General features: G+C 52.8%; 1 protein-coding gene across 3 annotated transcripts in view; it reads right to left on the reverse strand.

The window, feature by feature from the left end:
• The window catches only part of SHB (SH2 domain containing adaptor protein B), a 149,622-nt gene that overhangs the window by 24,983 nt on the left and 106,566 nt on the right, over positions 1–18,073 (reverse strand). For 2 of the 3 annotated variants that reach the window (XM_078372629.1, XM_003732012.6), the window contains 2 exons: positions 12,316–12,487; positions 5,167–5,286 (listed from right to left, as the gene is read on the reverse strand). In XM_078372629.1, coding sequence (XP_078228755.1) covers positions 5,167–5,286; positions 12,316–12,487 — 292 coding nt within the window. Of the gene's footprint in view, positions 1–2,195; positions 5,287–12,315; positions 12,488–18,073 lie in introns of all 3 variants that reach the window. The other variant, XR_013535467.1, reaches the window with a different exon arrangement.

Consider the following 18,073-nt stretch of genomic DNA (forward strand, 5'->3'; position numbering starts at 1 on the left):
TACAGGTGTGTGTGTCTTCCTTTCCTTGTCAGGCTGTGAACTACCAAGTGCCATGGCATGATAGAATCAGGCCAGACCCCAGAGGTGGCTCCTTACGTCACGTGTGCAAGATGCCGGGCTATTTGCCTTCAGGGATTAGAAAACCAAAGGTTCCTTCATGAGGACTGTATGTGGCCATATCCCCCACTGAAATTGGGACTCTTACCACTTCAATTGAGCAGGGGCTGGGTCCTTGTCAAAGCTGCTGCCTGCAGAGGCCTCAGAGGTGCCACTCAGTGTCCCTTCCCATGGGTCACACAGGACCCCTGCTCCACCAGGGCAGAAGCAGAATTGGAGGCCAGGTGCTCACCCGGGCTCCCTACTACCTGTCTCCCGGTTACAGGCCCTCCAGTCTTTGAAGTCTTGCTTCCTTCATCTTGCCCACGTTCCTTTGCAAAAACTCACCAAACCAGAACTCACTTACAGTCATTCAGTCATTCACAGGCCAAAGTGCCTGAAGAGCCTTTCAATGAGATTTTTTTTTTAAGGCTTTTCATCCCTTTCCTCCCCTGCCAGCCTTTGCAGAGACAGGAAACTGTGTTAAGAGTTTGACATGTTCTTGCTACTTTCTCAGTTCAACCCTTTGCTTCCTGAGGCTGGGGTGAAAGTAGTGAGGGGCCAGTGGTAGGTGCCGGGCCAGTGGTAGGTGCCAGGCCAGCAAGTTGGCAGCTAAGGGGGAGAGTTCTGCAGGCAGGAGGGGATAAGGAAAGTGTTGAAGAGCAATCAGGCAGAATCGCTGAAGATGATTCACAGGTTGGGGCCCCCTGCCATGGAGGGGGCTCTGAGATGTGATGAGATATGCAGGTGCCACTGTGGGTCACTGCAGGTGCAGAAAGTTGGGGGTGGAATGCAGACAGGGGCAGGTTGGGTTGATCCAGGGATCTGTCTGGTCATCACAGTGAGAAGCGGTCACCATCTCTGTGATCAGTGGTCAACTGCCAGCCGGGTACCCTTACATCAATCATGAATTCCCCTCTTGGTGTCAGTTTCCCCACCCATGAAGCAAAAGGATTGGAGTATATGGGCCTCAAAGTCACTTCCAGGTTTGACACTGGAAGACCTTTTGACTGAGTATAAAAATGCTGGGGAGGAGATGGGAGGACATGGCTGGAGTCCCGTCTTGGCTCTGCTGTGGACCCTGGCAGGCATTGGCTCTGCTGTGGACCCCAGCCTAAGATGAGGAAGAAAATGGCTTGCAGCAGGATCCCTGTGAGTGCAACCTGCATGTTAGTGGCCCCATCACTGAGAACTACATCTCAACTCTTCTGGGAGCCCCTGAGACCTGCCAAGGCTCTCCTGTACCTCCACGGCTCTGCCTGGGCTGTCCCCTCTGAGCTGCCCTGCTAGCCATCCCTGCATGGGCAACACCTGGCTTCTCTTTAAGGCTTGGGTGCAACCTTCTCTCCCTGCAGCCTCTCCTGACCCTCTGTGGTAGGGACTGCCCACCCACATGCCAACTCTGGGCTCCCAAGATCCCGTGTGCAGACCTGTGAACAAGACACAGGCTGGCCTGGCCAGACTGAGCCTGGCTGTTCTCACCTCTGCACTGTCTCTGATGCCCAGCCCGTGGCTGGTACAGAGGGCTCTGAAAAATATCTGCTGAGGGAAGGGTGGATCAGGTGTTCTCTGAGGCCGGACTCCCCCAGATCCTTTCTCTACCCTAGAACACTCTCCAGGCAGGACCCAAGGCTCACATAAAAATGGTCAGAGGCGGGGAACCAGCATAGCTGGAATTTCGATGTCAACTGCATCAACCTTCTGACAGTATCAGGAACGCCATTCTCCACCCACCCCGGCCTTGGCCAGGAGTATCTGAGAAATCAGGCCCCTCACTTGGTGGCTGGCAAAGATGGTGCTTACTCCAGGCAGCCAGGACCTGCAGTACCAGGACTGTTCCCCTTGTGGTTGAGGTGATTCATTCCGGGGCGTTGTCCCACAACCAGCAGTGGGACTGCTCATCAGGAGCTAGGCTCCTCTGGGAAGCAAGTTCACCTCCCTTGAGTGGGCTGCCTGGCTCGGCCATAGGATGCCTAGCCCAGCCCACATCCCTACTTCTGGCATTCTTCAGGGCAAAGCTGAGCAGGCGAGGCTACCCCCTGACCTTTGGAGGTGGTGATCTAATGCCTCTAGATCTGCATGCAAAACTAAACTCTCACCTCCAGCTCCTTTGGGCACAGATGGGTCACCCAAATGACAGGTCCTGATAATGGGGTCTACGGGATGAGTGCAGGAAGACAAACTCAGGGTCTGATGGTAGAGCCTTCTGAGACAGCTTCCCAGTCTTCCTCTGTCTCCTCCCCTCACCTGAAAGGCGCAGGTGGTCCAGTCCACAGACGAGGACGTGGGGGCAGTTAGAGAGCCCCCGATGTCATAGGTGGAAGTGGCCTTAGAGCCCATCGAAGCCCAACTCCCCACTGGACAGATGTACAGGAAGAAACTTGCCCAGGGTCACACAGGGAGCAGCAAGTGGCAGGACAGGGCTCCTATCCAGATTTCTGGACAGTGGGTCTTTCCTGTGGCTCTTAAAAACTCCAGGAAGCAAGGCAGGGTCATGGGAATCACACTAGATGACACTGACACGGCGCTGGCTGGGCCGAGCATGCTTTCTGTCAGCAGCTCATTGCCATCCCCAGTGCACAGATGAGGACACTGAGGCCCCAATGGTGTGACTGGCCAAGGCCACAAGGCCAGTGAGTGCAGGAAGCCAGGCGTGTAGGAGGCCTGTTCCTTGCCTTCCCCACCACACGCAGCCGGGCCCTTGGGACTATATGCCTACACTGTGACTGCAGAATCAAGGTGTTGTCAAGGGTGGTCCTACCCTCTAGGAACTGGCACACCCCAGCGAGGAGACGGAATGATGCTTCTGGCCCTCTGAGCCCCACTGTGAGCTGGCATCTGGACCTGCTTTGATAACTGAGGGTGTACTGCATAGGGGACTGAGAAATGTTTTCCACAGGAGACAGCTGGTGCTCTTATTTCTGCCACTGGTTCTAGGTTCTTTGTGTGCTCCCTGGTTGGGACCTCAGCCCTGGTACATCCTGAGTACTCAATAGGCTGCTGTTCCTTCAAAGGCAGGTCAGCACTAGAGTTACCATGAGGCCCCAGTGGCAGCCAGGCAAGCCCCCAGTGGATGAATAGGAAGCTGGAGCAGCTGATGGGGCTCTGGCCCTTGAGGAGGAATGGCCAGGCTTGGCATGGAGTGCTTGGTCCCGTCCTCCCCGATCCTTTTGCGGAGGCTCCTCTAGGCCAGGCCCCCAGCCATGGGGATTCCAGGAGAAATGAGGTTCACTGAGAAACTCAGAGACAGATGTGGAGGGAGACAGAGTGACAACTCCAAATGACCGGTGCCCTAGAGGGTCCCTGGAGCACCGAGGAATCCAGTATGCAGGGAAGGCTGGTGACATTGAATCCTGCCACTGATGCCACCTGCTTCCTTTATCTCTCACAGCCCAGAAGAGCACCATTCACATTGGTGGCCCCATCGGCAGGCCTGGTGTTTGTTCATGACCCCCTTGCCACTGCCTCTCTGCAGTCCAATTCTGCTCCTCTGGCTTTGGCCACCTCCCACCTGGCCCCAGTTGCAGTGGGGCACTTTCTTCGTCTGCCATAACTGACCCGATTCTTTAAGCCATCAGGTCTGATAGCAGACAATGAATTATGCAGAACATGAGCAGCTTGGAGAATAACAAGGTACATATTTCTTATTTGCTTTGAGTGCCCTATCATTGGCTGGAAATTCCCTTTGCGTCCTCTCTGGTTAGGGGGTGGTCCAGCCTCTGGTCTTCACCCAGTGATGACAGGCTCACCACCTTGAAGCAGCTTGGAGAGTTGTAATTCTTGATTTGCTCTGGCTGTTAGGAAACTTTTCTTCTTGCAGAGCTGGAATCTGTCTATCCATCGTCTGCCCACAAGTCTCCCATCTGCACGTCTGCTCCCTCCGCCCTTATAGTCCTTGAGAGATGTGTGGTCCCCACCCCATGTCCACATGCTCTCTGTTCTAGGCAGACTGACTACCAGAGCCTGTGTGCCCTGCCTGCCTCTGCCCACCCATGCCTGTCGCCCTCCTGACTCTGCAGTTTGTCACTGTCCCTCTCAGGGCAAAGCCCAGAAGATGGGGGCAGGGATCAGTTGTGAGCAGAGAGCACAGGCCAGTTTCACCTTCCTTGGCTTTACTGAAACCTCTGTCTACAGGGCCGGCATGTGTGTGGGTTCTCCTAACAGCTGTGTCCCTGCAGGCCTGCTCTCCCTCCCATGGCCTCTAACAGTGGTGAATGGGACACAGAGGATGGCAGGCAGAGGACTTCACTGCTTCTGGGGGGTCTGTGCTGCCTGAGGAGCCTGGGTTTACACCCCAATTATGTTACCAACTCTCTAGGTGTCCTTGGCAAATCCCTCCTTTCTCTGGGCCTTGGTTTTTCTGTCTGTAAAATGGGTCTAGACATTCTTTTGGGTCCCATCCAGCAATAGCACCCAACTAAACACCCTTTTCTTATTTCTGGGTCTGGTCATCCTGACAGAAATGCCTCATGGGTCAGAAAGACCTGAGAGTTTCCAAAGCTGCCACAGGCACTAATACCAGCTCTTCCTGGCGCTCCTCCTAGACTTTGTGTGATGCCCAAACTCAGGCCCACCTACACTGCAAGCCAGAGTGCTAGGAAGGGGTCATGCTCACAGCGGCAGAGAGTCAAGGGCTGGTCGCAAATCCTGGCCTTGCAAGTTGGACCAGTCACACCCACCTCCGTGAGTCTGTTTCCTCATCTGCAAATTGGGGACGATATGTTCCTCTAAAAAAATCAAAGGACTGTCGTGGGATTTGAGAGAGGAATGAGGCACGCTCTACGAGCTTTGTAGCACCCCGGCTCACAGCAGATGTGAAAGCTATTCTCGGACAGTTGATATAAAATCCCAGGAAAAGGCCCCTCCTTTTCTGGGAAGGCAGCGATAGCAAACATAAAAACTCTTCTGTATCCCAGGAGAACAGGATCAAATTGAAAGACCCAGGCTTGAAATAACCTGCGCTGGCAAGTTTCCCAGGGGACACTGGCGCATCTTTTCGCCACAGGCACAGCGGCGGGTGGCGAATGCAGAGGCTGCTGAGGAGGGCTGGGGTGCTCGGGCGGCACTCACCTCAGGGAGAGGGAGTAGTCGTGCTTGCTGGTCTGGCTGTTCCGGACAAGGTAGCTACACTCCTTGCAGAGTCGCAGTAGGTTCTCAGCATCTCCTCTGCTGATGGCTCCATGATACCATCTGTGGAGAGGGCAGAGAGTGGTCAGAGCCCTGCTCGACAGGATTCCCATGGTCCTGACTGGCCTCAGGAGGCTGAGCATGGCAGGGGGCCTCCCTATGCAAGCAGGTTTCAGTCCATGGGTATCCACTGCCGCCTGCTGCTGCTGCTGGGCAGCACAGCAGCACGGTAAATGAAACCCAGTCTCCTTTCATGGGAAGCTTATGCTCCAGTGCAGAGAGTCGGGCCACAGACACTCAAGTCATCACAGAGCACACTGTGTGGGGATGGGCACCATGGAGATGAAGCGGCATAGGGTCATGCGGCTGGGGGCCAGTGGGGGACTATTTCAGGCAGGGTGGCCAGGGAAGCCTTCTCAAGGTGCTGTGGCTCACGCCTGTAATCCCAACACTTTGGGAGGCAGAGGCGGGTGGATCACCTGAGGTCAGGAGTTCAAAACCAGCCTGGCCAACATGGTAAAACCCCATCTCTACTAAAAATACAAAAATCAGCCAGGCGTGGTGGTGGGTGCCTATAATCCCAGCTACTCAGGAGGCTGATGTTGAAGAATCACTTGAACCCAGGAGCCAGAGGTTGCAGTGAGTCAAGATCGTGCCACTGCACTCCAGCCTGGGTGACAGAGTGAGACTCCATCTCAAAAAACAAAATAAAGAAAAGTGACATTTCAGTGCAGACCTGCAGGTGGTGAGGAAGGAAGCCGTAGAGGAGCTTTCTTGGTAGACAAATGAGCAGCAAAGGCTAAGGCAGGAGGCTGCCTAGAGTCTTCTGAAAACAGCCAGGGGCCAGGATGGACAGAGAGAGGCAGCCAGTGGGAGGAGTGGGCAAGAGGTCCTGAAATGGGGCTGCGGCAGGGGCTCTTCTCTGTTTGAGCGACATAAAAACCATCAGAGGGTGCTGACAGGAAGGCCACGCTTTGATTCAGTGATGTGTGCAGAGACATGGACGGTGGGCAGTGAGGTGCCGTCCATGCTCCTGCCAGATGGCTCTGGCACTGCTTGGGCATGTGGGAATCTAGCATCACTGCTCTCAGACACTAGGCATGCCGGAGGAGGGCAGACAGCAGAATCTGGGGGGAGGACTGCCGTGCAGAGGGCTCAACTAACCCCCTATCTCCCATCACAGGAGGAAATGGGAACAATAATTTTCTTTGTTTTTTTGAGACAGGGTCTCATCCTGATACACAGGCAAGAGTGCAGTGGTGCAATCACAGCTCACTGCTGCCTCAATCTCAAGGGCTCAAGCGATCCTCCCACCTCAGCCTCCTGAGTAGCTGTGACTACAGATGTGTGCCATCATGCCCGGCTATTATTAAATCTTTTCTAGAGACAGGGTCTTACTATGTTGCCCAGGCTAATCTCGAATTCCTGAGCTCAAGTGATCCTCCCATCTCACCTCCCAAAGTGCTAGGATTACAGGCGTGAACCGTTACATCCGGCCTGATTTTCCTTTTTCTTTCCTTTGGTTTTTTTGGGGGGGAGGGGTAGGAGTGTTTAGAGACAAGAGTTTCACTCTGTTACCCTGCCTGAAGTGCAGTGGTGTGATCATGGCTCACTGCAGCCTCAAACTCCTGGGCTTAAGGGATCCTCCTGCCTCGGCTTCCCAAGTAGTGGGACTACAGGCACGTATCACCATGCCTGGCTCACTGATTTTCATGACTCGAAGAGCTGAAGGTAAAATTGCAGGGAAAGAATAAAGATCCTCACTGCCAATGAGTGAACACACTCAAAATACATTTCTGTTTACATGATGCTCTCTGGGGGGCAGTGGAGGGGGTGAGACTCAGCCAGGAGAGGCAGAGACGCTGGGCAGTGCTGTGGCTGGAGTGTGCATTGTGCACAGAGGCACGGATGCTGCTTCCAATGGTGGCTCTGCTGCCTACCGGCCAGGCAAGCCGCTGACCAGGCGGCTTGTATTAAGTGAGGGTCATGCCAACCTCTCTTGGTTTGTGAGAATGAACAAGTGTCCTTGCAGGAAGGGCTAACGTAGAGCCTGGTGTGGGGTGAGTCCTAACTGAAGCAGCTGCAGCATTAGCAGAAAGCGGTGTGGTGACATCCCCATCTACAATGGCTACAGGCCCTGCCCATCCAGAGGCTGCATTTCACATTGCCAGGTGCAAGTGGGGATGCTGCCTCCTGGCGTCTGTCTCAGAGTGCCCTGCAAACCGTGGCTCTGAGAGTTCTGTCACTGACATGCTCCTCAGAGAAAGACCCACACTGCCCATCCCCATGCAATTCCTGCCACTCACAAGGCAGAGCTCAACAGCTAGAAGCAGTGGCCACAACAAAATTATAACCCTAGGAAAGAAAATCAACTTTAAAGTCAAGGACTGGAGAGCACATGTAAGTGTCCCTATCCCAATGGGAATATGGCCAAGTGGTGGACGGTCCAGGTGGTAGCCACCAAGCTGGACATCTGGAGCGGAGACCTTCCAGGGGAGGAGGCAGGAAGAGCATGCAGACCACAGACCCCTTTCTTTCTAAAGTTACAGAGAAATACATCAAGAGGAAGGTGAAGTTGGGGGATGTGTGGGTTGCCACAAATGAAACACTTTCCGAGACATGAAGGCCCACAAAGGCTTTATGGCTATAATCAGGAAAAACAGAGACAGCAGCAACTTCAGAAGTAAGAGTTAACAGGTTTGGGAAGGCTGGGAGATTTCACTGTGCAACACACCCACAGTGAGCTGACAAAAAAACGTTTTATTAGGAAAACAAGTCCCAGCCATTGAAGCTGAGCCATCCTCAGGGAAAGGCCTGGAAGTGGTCTCTGGGGAGGTGCTGCCTGCCGTCCGCCCTCCCTGAGCTCAGGAGCAAGCCTGGCTCTGAGAGCAGGCATGGCCTCTGGATCCTTGTCAAGGGTAATCCCAGGTGATACACAAGATAAGCTGCCAGTCCCTCCCTCAGTGCTCCACACAGAGGTGAGGGCAGGGGACAAGGGGCTGAGGATTGCAGCAGAGGGTGCTGGATCTGGGGCCCGGGCCGGCACTGGGCAGCCTGTCAGCAGAAGGCTGGACACCAGGAGTCAGGCTGGGCTGGGTGGTCCTGGGGGGTGGCTACACACAACTGTTGGGCCCACATAGGCCTTGCTTCACCCAGAAAGAGAATGCAGGCGGGAGGTCATCTCAGCGATGGGCTGGACCTCATGGGGTTGGCCTGTCAGGTCAGAACCAGGGGGGTAAGGGAGACTCAACTATCGTCCTTCACCCCAGCCAATACCCATGACTTCATCCAGTATTTACTCACCACTCAGCATACCCTTGATCTCATAGGGCTGATGGAGGGAGAGGGAGAGTCAACAAAGAGATACAGGAAACAATTCTAGACAGTGACAAGGGATATGCAGGCTTCTTGGGGTTACCGTAAGGCAAGTGACTGGGGCTGGGTAAGATGGCTACTTAGAAATGAATGGGCAGGTGAGGCCCCTGAGATGACATGTGGCCTGAGAACATGAGAAGGAGCCAATCATGTGAAGAACCAAAGATGTTTTATCTTCTCTGCAAAAGAGGCAGCAAGTTCAAAGGTTCTGAGGTAGGAATGTGGTTGGGGTCCTCACTGAGCAGAAAGGCAGCAAGAAGGGCCCAGGCACTGTAAGCAGCAGGTAGGAGGCATGGCCAGTTCTTGTGCCAAAGAGAAGTTTGATCTCATCCTCAGCAATAAGGGTTTTAGGAGCTGCTACTTGCCCTGGGAAATCTCACAGACCATCAGTCAGGTTGCCCTAAGGAGGGCCAAAGGAGACGAGTTAGGGTGCTGCTGCGGTAGTTCACATGGAAGGCGGCTGCAGAGATGGAGGAATGATGGATTCTGGTGGTACTTTGGAGGGAGCACTGGCAGAATTTGATAACACAACAGATGCTGGTGTCAAGCAAAAAAAGGAATCAAGATGATACCAAATTTGTGGCTTGAGCCATGGTGACACTGATTTTGGAGATGTGGAAGCTAGGGGAAGGGCAAATTTCGAGGAGAATATCAGGGCCCAATTTTGAACATGTTAAGTTTGAGATGCCCACTTGTCAGCCAAGTGGAGATGCCAGGAAGCCACTGGAAGTAGGAGGCAGGAGTGCTGGGAGAGGGGTGGGCTGGGGCTACGCATCTGTGAGTCACCACCGGGACCCTGGGAGAGACAATCCAGGGAGAGCATGTGGTTGGAAACTGAGCCCTGGAAAGGCCGACCTTCCGGTCAAGCAGAGGCAAGGAGCCAGCAGAGGAGATGGAAGATGGAATAGTGGCCAGGGAGGCAGGAGGAAAAACAGGTGCAGAGGCCCAGGAGAGTGGTCAACTGTGCTGACTGCCACAGAGGACAGAGGGGGTCGTCTGGGGACCCAGACAGAAAAGGGAGACTGATTGTGGTGGGTGAGAGAGAAGGGGAGGTGACGGAGAGGGGAAAAGTGCTGGCAGTTTTTTGGAGACTCTGTTCATTCATGCAGCAGCTACTTATTCAGCACCTGTTACATGCTGGGCACTGTTCTGGGCACAGGGGATGCAGTGGTGATCTAGACAAGTTTCTGCCCTCATGGAGTTTCTGTTCTCAGGAGGGGCCGTATCTAGAGAGGAATGTTGGGTCAAGGTTATTATTTTTTTTTTTTACTTACGTTGGCAAAGTTTGTTACTGGAACATGTGTATATACTGACCGTAATGATGGAAGAAGAAGAGGGGGTGCAGGTGGGGCTTCTCTGGGAGGCAGTGGGGACAGACTCTGAGCACTGGAGCAGCTTTTCTGCTGTCCCAGGAGGGAAGGCAGGTAGTATGGGCACCCATGCAGACCTGTGCCTGCCCATCCTCAGCCACACTGTGTGACTTGGGGCAAATCCCAAGTGCCTCGGTTTCCCTCTCCTCCCTCACTTTGTGCTAGGGTGGAGGAGAGGATTAGGTGATCCACTCTACTGGGGTCATCAGGCTCTGTCTGAAGTGAGATTTTACCCTAAGCACACCCCTTGGGTGATTAGCCAGGTCTTCTGACTCATCCTGGGGAGTTAATCTTGGGGAGATAAGATGGTGGGGGAGGAAAAGCCATCATGACTCTGGACTTGGCTGGGGGCCCTGTCAAAAGGGAATGGGAAAGGAAAGGAAGCCCAATTCCCCTGCCTTTCGATGAAGGCTGAGTCCAGGGGTGGGAGAGGACAGGCTGTGCCCAGGCTGACCCAGGCAGACCTGGCCACTGCCAGTCAGGACGCATGCTGAACATCTGTGGGTCGTAGTTTGTTGATGAAAAGAGCACAGTTTGATTAGAAATAAGTAAAACCTGCCAGTCGATCTGCACGGCTGTGAAAGATGATTCACAGCCAGCTGGGAGCACCTCCCCGATGTGGTCTGTACAGCAGGAGTGGAGCACTCATAAGGCGGCAGAAGCCTCCAGAGATGACAGCACTTGCTTAAAAGGACAGCACATGATGTCATTTGGAAAATCCTGCATCCTGCTCACCGAGTGAGAATTTCCTGTGAGGGGATGCCCTGCCGGCCCACCGGCCATGCCAAGACCAGACTCCCTGGGCCAAGATGAACACAGTACGTGACACACAATAAGGAGGGCTCACAAACCATGCGTGGTGTGAGCAAGTCTCCTGGCCTTATGCGTGCCTACTCTGTGCCAGGCTAAGGGTGAGAATGAGCAAAGAGTAAGCGGAGGACAGGGGAGGGGACAGGGCGGGGTCTGAGTCACGAGGTTGGGGGTACTCTGAGCCATGAGTCCTTGCCAAGGATCTGCACCACTCTGAGCCCTGATGCTCTCATCTAGGCAATGGGCTGACAACCCTTTATTACACATTTGCTTGTTTAAGCAGACAAGATACCTGAGGACACCAGCACAGGTCCCATACCTGCTTCATCAAGTTCCTGGAGAAGCTCACTCTAGTCCAGGTATGAGGCACTTCTAGAAACTGAAAACACAGTTTGGGGACAATTCACAGAATGAATAGCAGGCTAGGGAGGTGGGACTTTATCCTGGAGGTAATGTGGAGCCACTGAAGGTTTCAGAGCAGAACAGGAACCTGCACCCAGGGAGGATTTGGCAGAGCAGGGAGATGATGACCATGGCCAAGGGGGTGGGAGGGGGATGGACAATAAAGGGCAGGGCCCCTCACAGTGCCGGGGCAGCAAGGATGGAAGGGACATGGGACCCTGGGGGCAGCATGGATGGAACTTGGCCACTGACTGTAGGTGGGAAATCTCTAGAGAAAGGGGCTGAGAAAACCTGCATCGAGAGTGGAAAGGCCCTGCTCAACTCTAACAGTATCAAGCAGACATGGAGCAAGACCACTGTAACCAGAAAATAAATCTAATTTACACATAGTTTTACACTTAGCGGAAAGGATTGAGTTTACATTTAGTTTTTCAAGAACTTATTTACTGCATGATGAAATTAGAAACTAAGATGTAAAAATAAGGAGCAAATCCTGTAGATTCTTTTGCAGTCCCTCCTGCCATTAAAGGTAAGGGTGGCAACACAGGGTAAAGAGAACACGCTCGGGGCTAGAACCCAGGAGATGTGTGTTCTAATCCTGGGTCTAACACTGGGTTGGTGGGAGCTTCAACCTTCCAAGATCCTCAAATTGCCCATCTGTATGCGGAGGGGGAGGTAGGTTCAGACTAGAAGGCCCCTCGAGTTCTAGCATGTCTGAGTCTGGGAGGTTTTTTTTTTTTTTTTTTTTAGACAGGGTCTTGCTTTGTTGTCCAGGCTCATTGCAGTATTGAGATCATAGTTCACCACAGCCTCAACCTCCTGGGCTCAGCTGATTCTCCTGCCTCAGCCTCCCAAGTAGCTGGAACTTCAGGTGCATGCCATCACACCCTGCTAATTTTTGTATTTTTTTTTCTTTTTTTTTTTTCGAGACAGGGTCTTACTATGTTGCCCAGGTTGGTCTTGAACTCCTAGGCTCAAGTGATCCACCTACCTCAGCCTCCCGAAGTGCTGGGATTACAGGTGTGAGCCACCACACCTGGCCCAGTCTGTGAATTTTTTAAAGATGACATGAAAGAGAGGGCAAAAATTAGGTGAACAGAGAGATGAGTTTGGGCTTTGCTCCCTCAGAACTTACATCTGCTTCTCCAGGGGGACAGCAGGATCCACCCTTTCTCCTAGGATCCCACAGAACTCAGGGCTCCCATGTTTGATAGGCTTAAAGCCCCCTCCAGGGGCACGAAGCTGGCGCCGCCGGTCCCGCGAAGGCGAGGGGGATGACTGCCGCTTCTCGCTGCCATTAAACTGTGCTGTGGGGAGAGAGAGAAAGTACAGGGTTAGCAGAGCGCAGCCCAGGGAGCTACTGTGATGGACAGGAGGGGTATCATTCAGCTGTTCTAGCTGGTACTTTATGACTTGCAGAAGGAAGGGTTTCAAGCAATGAAATAACAGGGCACAAAAGATTTTGGCCTCCTAAGACAGGACACCCAGATGGTCACAGCCCACTGGTTATTATAAATGACACTTACCTGCACACTCTAGCAAGGGGGCATGGCACTGCCTTGGGGGACACACCTAGAAATCTTAGCAGTGTGCCTGGAATCCAGTCTGAGCTCTGTTATTATAAATGACACTTACCATGTGAGAGGGGCTGGTTGAGCCTCCAGAGGCCACTGAGCTCAGCTTTACCCCCACAGGAACCTCCCTGCACCCTCTAACAAGGGGGCATGGCACTGCCTTGAGGGAGCTCTGTCCTCTGGACACTTCTCAGGAGGATAAGCTGTTTCTTATATTGGGCCAAAAAAATCTGCATCCAAGTGGCTCTTCTCCTCTCATCCCACCTCAGGCCATGCTGGCCACATCTGCCCCGTTCCTGGGAAACTCCTACAGAATGCCACTGGGGGATCATGCTGCACCCCCCAAGTCTGCTCCTCTGTATTCAGATCCCCTGCATGGGCCCAGGCACAGCTCACCTTGTCCTGGACCCAGCACCCAGGTGAGGATAGAGCAGTGCTTATAGCATAGGACGGCCATTCCACATGCTCTTTTCCCTGCCCTGGGCCTGTGGGAGCACCAGTCACCCCACAGGCTGGGGGAGGATGCTCCTTGAGGGAGACCCTGGAGACACCACAAATAACAGGAAGCACTGAGCTAAAACTGGAGTTGCCAGAGGGTCCTGGAGACCAGGTAGTTCACCTTGCTGGCCGTCTAGCTGGGCCTGTTTCCTTCTCTGAAAAACAGGGATATTGACAGCATCCATCTCATGGGGATTAAAGCAGGTGACACACCTAGAAATCTTAGCAGTGTGCCTAGGATCAAGTCTGAGCTCTGTTATTATAAATGACACTTACCGTGTCTGCCTGATGTATACACAGTACTAGGCACCTCACAGAAGCAGCTGAACTGACCCAAGTTCCTTTACTAAACCTGCTGGCAATTCGCGGCAAGCTTCGGCTTAAGCTACTGAACCTCGTCGAGTCCCAATTTCTTGTCTCACTAGGCTGCTGTGAAGGTCAGATGAGAGGAAACACTCCAGTGCCTGACACAGAGAGGGTGCCTAAGAAACAAGGACAGGGCCTGCAATGAAGGTTCCTAAGCCGAAGCCAGCTTCAGGCCCACGAACACGTCCCTGGCTGTGCCACACAAAGGCAGAAACTTCTCCTGTAACCAGCAAGTATGAATGTGGTGAGCTATCCTCCAAGCCCGGAAAGACACACAGCAATCAACCCCCACGCTCACAGAAGGCCCTGAAGAAACCTCAGCCCTGGGGGACCAGGGGGAATGTGCTGTCTACTGGAACTAAGGAAGAGGATGGGCCTATTCCGCATCTCACCACTGACCCCTCTTCCCTATCTGGGACCGTAGGGCATTTCTGTCCCTCTAAGACACTCTTTCTCCATTAACCACTTCAGAAAACAGTGGGAAGGGAGGCTCTTGCCAACAGAAGGCTCCAGAAACACTGGACCCACTCACTCTCAGGACTGTGCTGGGTGTGCAGCCAGCCTGCCACCTAGCAGTGACACCCAGCAGGTAGTCCACACATGATGATGCTCCTAACCACTCGTCCACATGTGCCAGGCACAGTTCAAGGCTGGGAAGACAGCGTGGGAAGAACAGACAGAGATTCCGGCCTTTTGAAGCCAGGGGCCTTGTGAGGAGAGGCAGGCAATACATAAGTCTGCATATCAATGGCTGGTGACAAGTGCCACAGAGAAAAATACAGCAGGGCAGGAAAGCCTTCTCCAAAGGTGACATCTGAATAAATACCTGAAGGGAGGGAGCAACATCTCTGGGAAGGACACTCCAGGCAGAAGGAAGAACAAGTTCAAGGGGCCTGGAGTGGGACTGTGTCTAGAGTGAGCCATAAAATGGCCCAGGGGGACTGGAAAGGAGTTAGGAAGGAAGCCGGGCTTCCTGGCCTTGGGAAGGACTCTGGCTTTGTTCTGAGAGATGTGGAGAGCCGTTTTGACCAAGTACTTCCTTACACAATTGCTGTGCTGAAAAGAGAAGGAGGCAAGGGGTGTATGGGAACAGCCTGGACACTGCCTGATTCTGCTGCGAACCTAAAACTGCTCTAAAAAGTACAGTTGGCTAATTAGGAGACAGAGCATGTGTACATGTGCACACAGTTGGGCAGCGAGGCAGTGCCCGCCAGTGGTCAGATCCAGCCATGTTCTGCAGCCAGAGATGGCAGGGCTCGCCTGTGCATGCAAAGTGTAGTGTTAAGAGAAGGAGGACTACGGGTAACTACAGGCTGTTGGCCCGAGCACTGGAAGGATGGGCTGACCTTACTGAGGAGAGGAAGACTCACCAAAGACCCTAATTAAGCTTCCAGGAAAGCAGAAGAGGCCAAGACTTAATCTAGAGATGCCCACAGCTCCAAGATGCCAGGGTTGGTGGCATGGAGAGGGGGCAGAGCGAGGACTCACTGGGGGTTCCTGCTCTTCCTTCTGGCTACCATTCTGCCTGTGTCCAATGACACACAGACAGCAGTGACCTCAAGGCCTTCCCAGGGGACAAGTCCTGGGGCTGGAGAGTGAGAAGGCCCTTTCCCATCATCTGTTAAGGAGGCTTTTGTGGTGGTGAGCTAAAACCTGGAGCTGGGGCCATGGCACAAACATCGCCACCAGCATCTACCCCTCCCTGGCCTCCCAGTAACCTGGATCTCTCACTGGGGTTCCGGCTGAATGACAGCAGCCCTCATGGCAACCAATCATGGCACATATGGTCTTGGACAGGGGGTTGGGAGAAGGAAAGAGGTGAAGCAGGGTCTTACCCGAGCGCCTACTTTGCAGAGCCCTCCATGCAGGGGAGAGCCCTGAAGCTGGATAGACAAGTTGGGGCCACATAACCTGGAGCCCCCTTCTAAAGAACTTGTACTTGAATTTATGGATGGAGATAATCAGACAATGAGCTTTAGAGACCTCTCTGACTCCAGGTGGAGGGTGGGTTTGGGGTCAGTCCTGAAGGTGGAAGACCAGTCAGAGAAAGGTGATGGAGGCTGACCCCCTCAATGACGAGAGGATGTAGGAGCTTGACTACTTGTGGAAGTGAGTCAGAGAGGACTGCTGTGTGATGCCCCGATTTTTTGCTTGGAGGAGGGTAATGTCTCAATTGGGATGGGCACAGAAGGGGATGAGGGAATGGGTCAGGGAGCATGGGACCATCCTACACTTCTCCACAATGCCTCCCTGCTGCTAATTTTCTGGTTGTCAGTAATAGAGAGGATATAACTCAGCAGGCATCCTGGCCTGTGGGGCTGCCAGTGCCAAAGGGCAGCAGAGTGGCCTGGCAAGGGAAGGGGACTGAGCTGGAAGTGAGGTTCTAGGCTTAGTTTTGCCACAGGCTCAGAAGACTGAGGGACCAGATGAATTATAAGTCACTTTCACTCCTGACATCTTGGCACTCCACTGGTTAAAATCAGGATTGGGGGATTTCTGCCAGTATAAATCTCTACAGTCAACGTCCTGACACAGAAGGTGAGCAGAGAGGCACAGAGCCCAGAACATGATTGTGGAGGGAGCCCAAGATCTTTGGCACAACCCAAAAAGCTCTCTTGGACCTGGCTGCTTGTCCAGCCTCAAGTCCCCCAACCTCTTCACCTGACTGATTCCACTTACCCTCCCAAGGTCACCTTTTTCAGGAAGGCTTCCCGGACCTCACCCCTCCCAAGACTCACCTTGATCTTAGCATCCTAATTGCTTGTCTGGTGAGCCCCCTGAGGGTAGGAGCTGTACCATGTGCCCCTTCCCCCATGCCTAGCCCAGTCACTGTCAATACAACAGGTGCTCAATAAGTGATTAAATGAAGAAACTTAATGAGCTGCTGTTTTGCTTTATCGGTTTTCATACCAGATAAATTGGATAACAACTAGTAATGTCCTAGTCAACACTGTAATTCTGCACTGAAATAATTTATGCATTTGCTGGCAAGCTTAATAATATAGCCATATATCTTAGAGAGAACAGGTGGTGATGAGTGACAGGCTTAATTAGGCAAATCATTTCACCTAAAATACAGATATACGAACTCCAAGTGCAGTGATTCGGCAGCTTAAGAAAAAAAATGTTAAGAACAAAAGCTCCAAACACAACTGTTCTCATTCCTTCTAATCAAGTTTCTCCTTAATCTGCAATTTTACATGGCAATTCTTTTAATTTAGTGATTTTTCTGCAAAAGATAAAGACACAATCCCTCAAAAGAATATCTGCATTTAGAGAAAAAATATGCTACCCCCATGAGTCATTAAAATGACAGAATCTAATTAATTCCACCGATGGGCAATTAAAAATGGAAGTCAGAATCCGAAGGAGGAAAGTGAGACTAAGAGCTGGGCAGGATGAGGCGCTGGGAGCTCTTCTGACTTTGGTTCTGATGATGGGGACCAGACCCTGGTGGTTGATGGGAGAGAGCACCTGGTCAATGTCCTCCAGAACCCAGCCAGCCAGCCGCCCTCATCTTGCCCCAAGTGTCTTTCCAAAAGTTCTGGCACAGTGACTGGACTCATTTCTTGAGGCCCAGTTCAAGTGCCCCGCTTCTAGGAAGCTTTCCCAGCCCTCCCATCTAGATTGATCCCCTTTCTGCTTGTATTACAGATTTTTTACCTATCAGTCCTGAAGTGTGGTCACTGCCAACAATGGAAGACAGCATCAAGACATATAGCTTAGCTCTATTCCTTCTACTGGCCTTGCCACACGGGTAATAGGTGAGGAACAGAGGTCCAGAGGAAGGGTAGGAGGAAATCCTCCAGGATCTCAAAGCCAAATAGCAGGGCAAGGGTTGCTCCCAGGACTGCAGTTTGCAGGGCCAGCCTCATCTCACCCTTGGGTCTTCCTTCCCCACAAGAACACCTGAGGGCTGCTAGTTTGGCAGGAGCCAGGCCTCACTCATCTGGCCTCCCTGCTGTATACTTCCTACCTGTAGGCCTAGAGTTACCACCCTTTTCTGCTCCATCTGAATGACATCTAGAAAAGGTCTGGCACAGAGGCCATCTCCTCCACAAGGCTTACCCTGATCCCACCTGCAGAGAACCATCATCTCTGTCTCAGTGGCTCCCAGTCCTTAGTACGTCTCCTGTACCTCAAGGGTCATCCATACCACTCTTTCTAGTCAGCCTGGGTGCTATGGGGACAGCACCTGGTATTTATTCTTCTTTGCTCTCTCCAGTCTCTTGTCTGCCCCTAACTCACAGAAGTACCTTTCGTGGAGAAGGTGCTTGGATGAGATAAATGTGTTCTTTCAGGGTGGATCTCTTTCCACTGTCCTGTCCGCTGTTCAGAGCTGGCCAGAGAGCAACCTCCAAAAAGCCAATGGACCTCTAAAGCGTAGCTCTCCTAGGCTTGCAAACCCTCCCTTGCTCCCTAGTGCCCCAGGACAAAGGGCAAATTCACTCTGGC

Source organism: Callithrix jacchus, chromosome 1, assembly GCF_049354715.1.
Source record: "Callithrix jacchus isolate 240 chromosome 1, calJac240_pri, whole genome shotgun sequence".
NCBI classification, from domain to species: domain Eukaryota; kingdom Metazoa; phylum Chordata; class Mammalia; order Primates; family Cebidae; genus Callithrix; species Callithrix jacchus.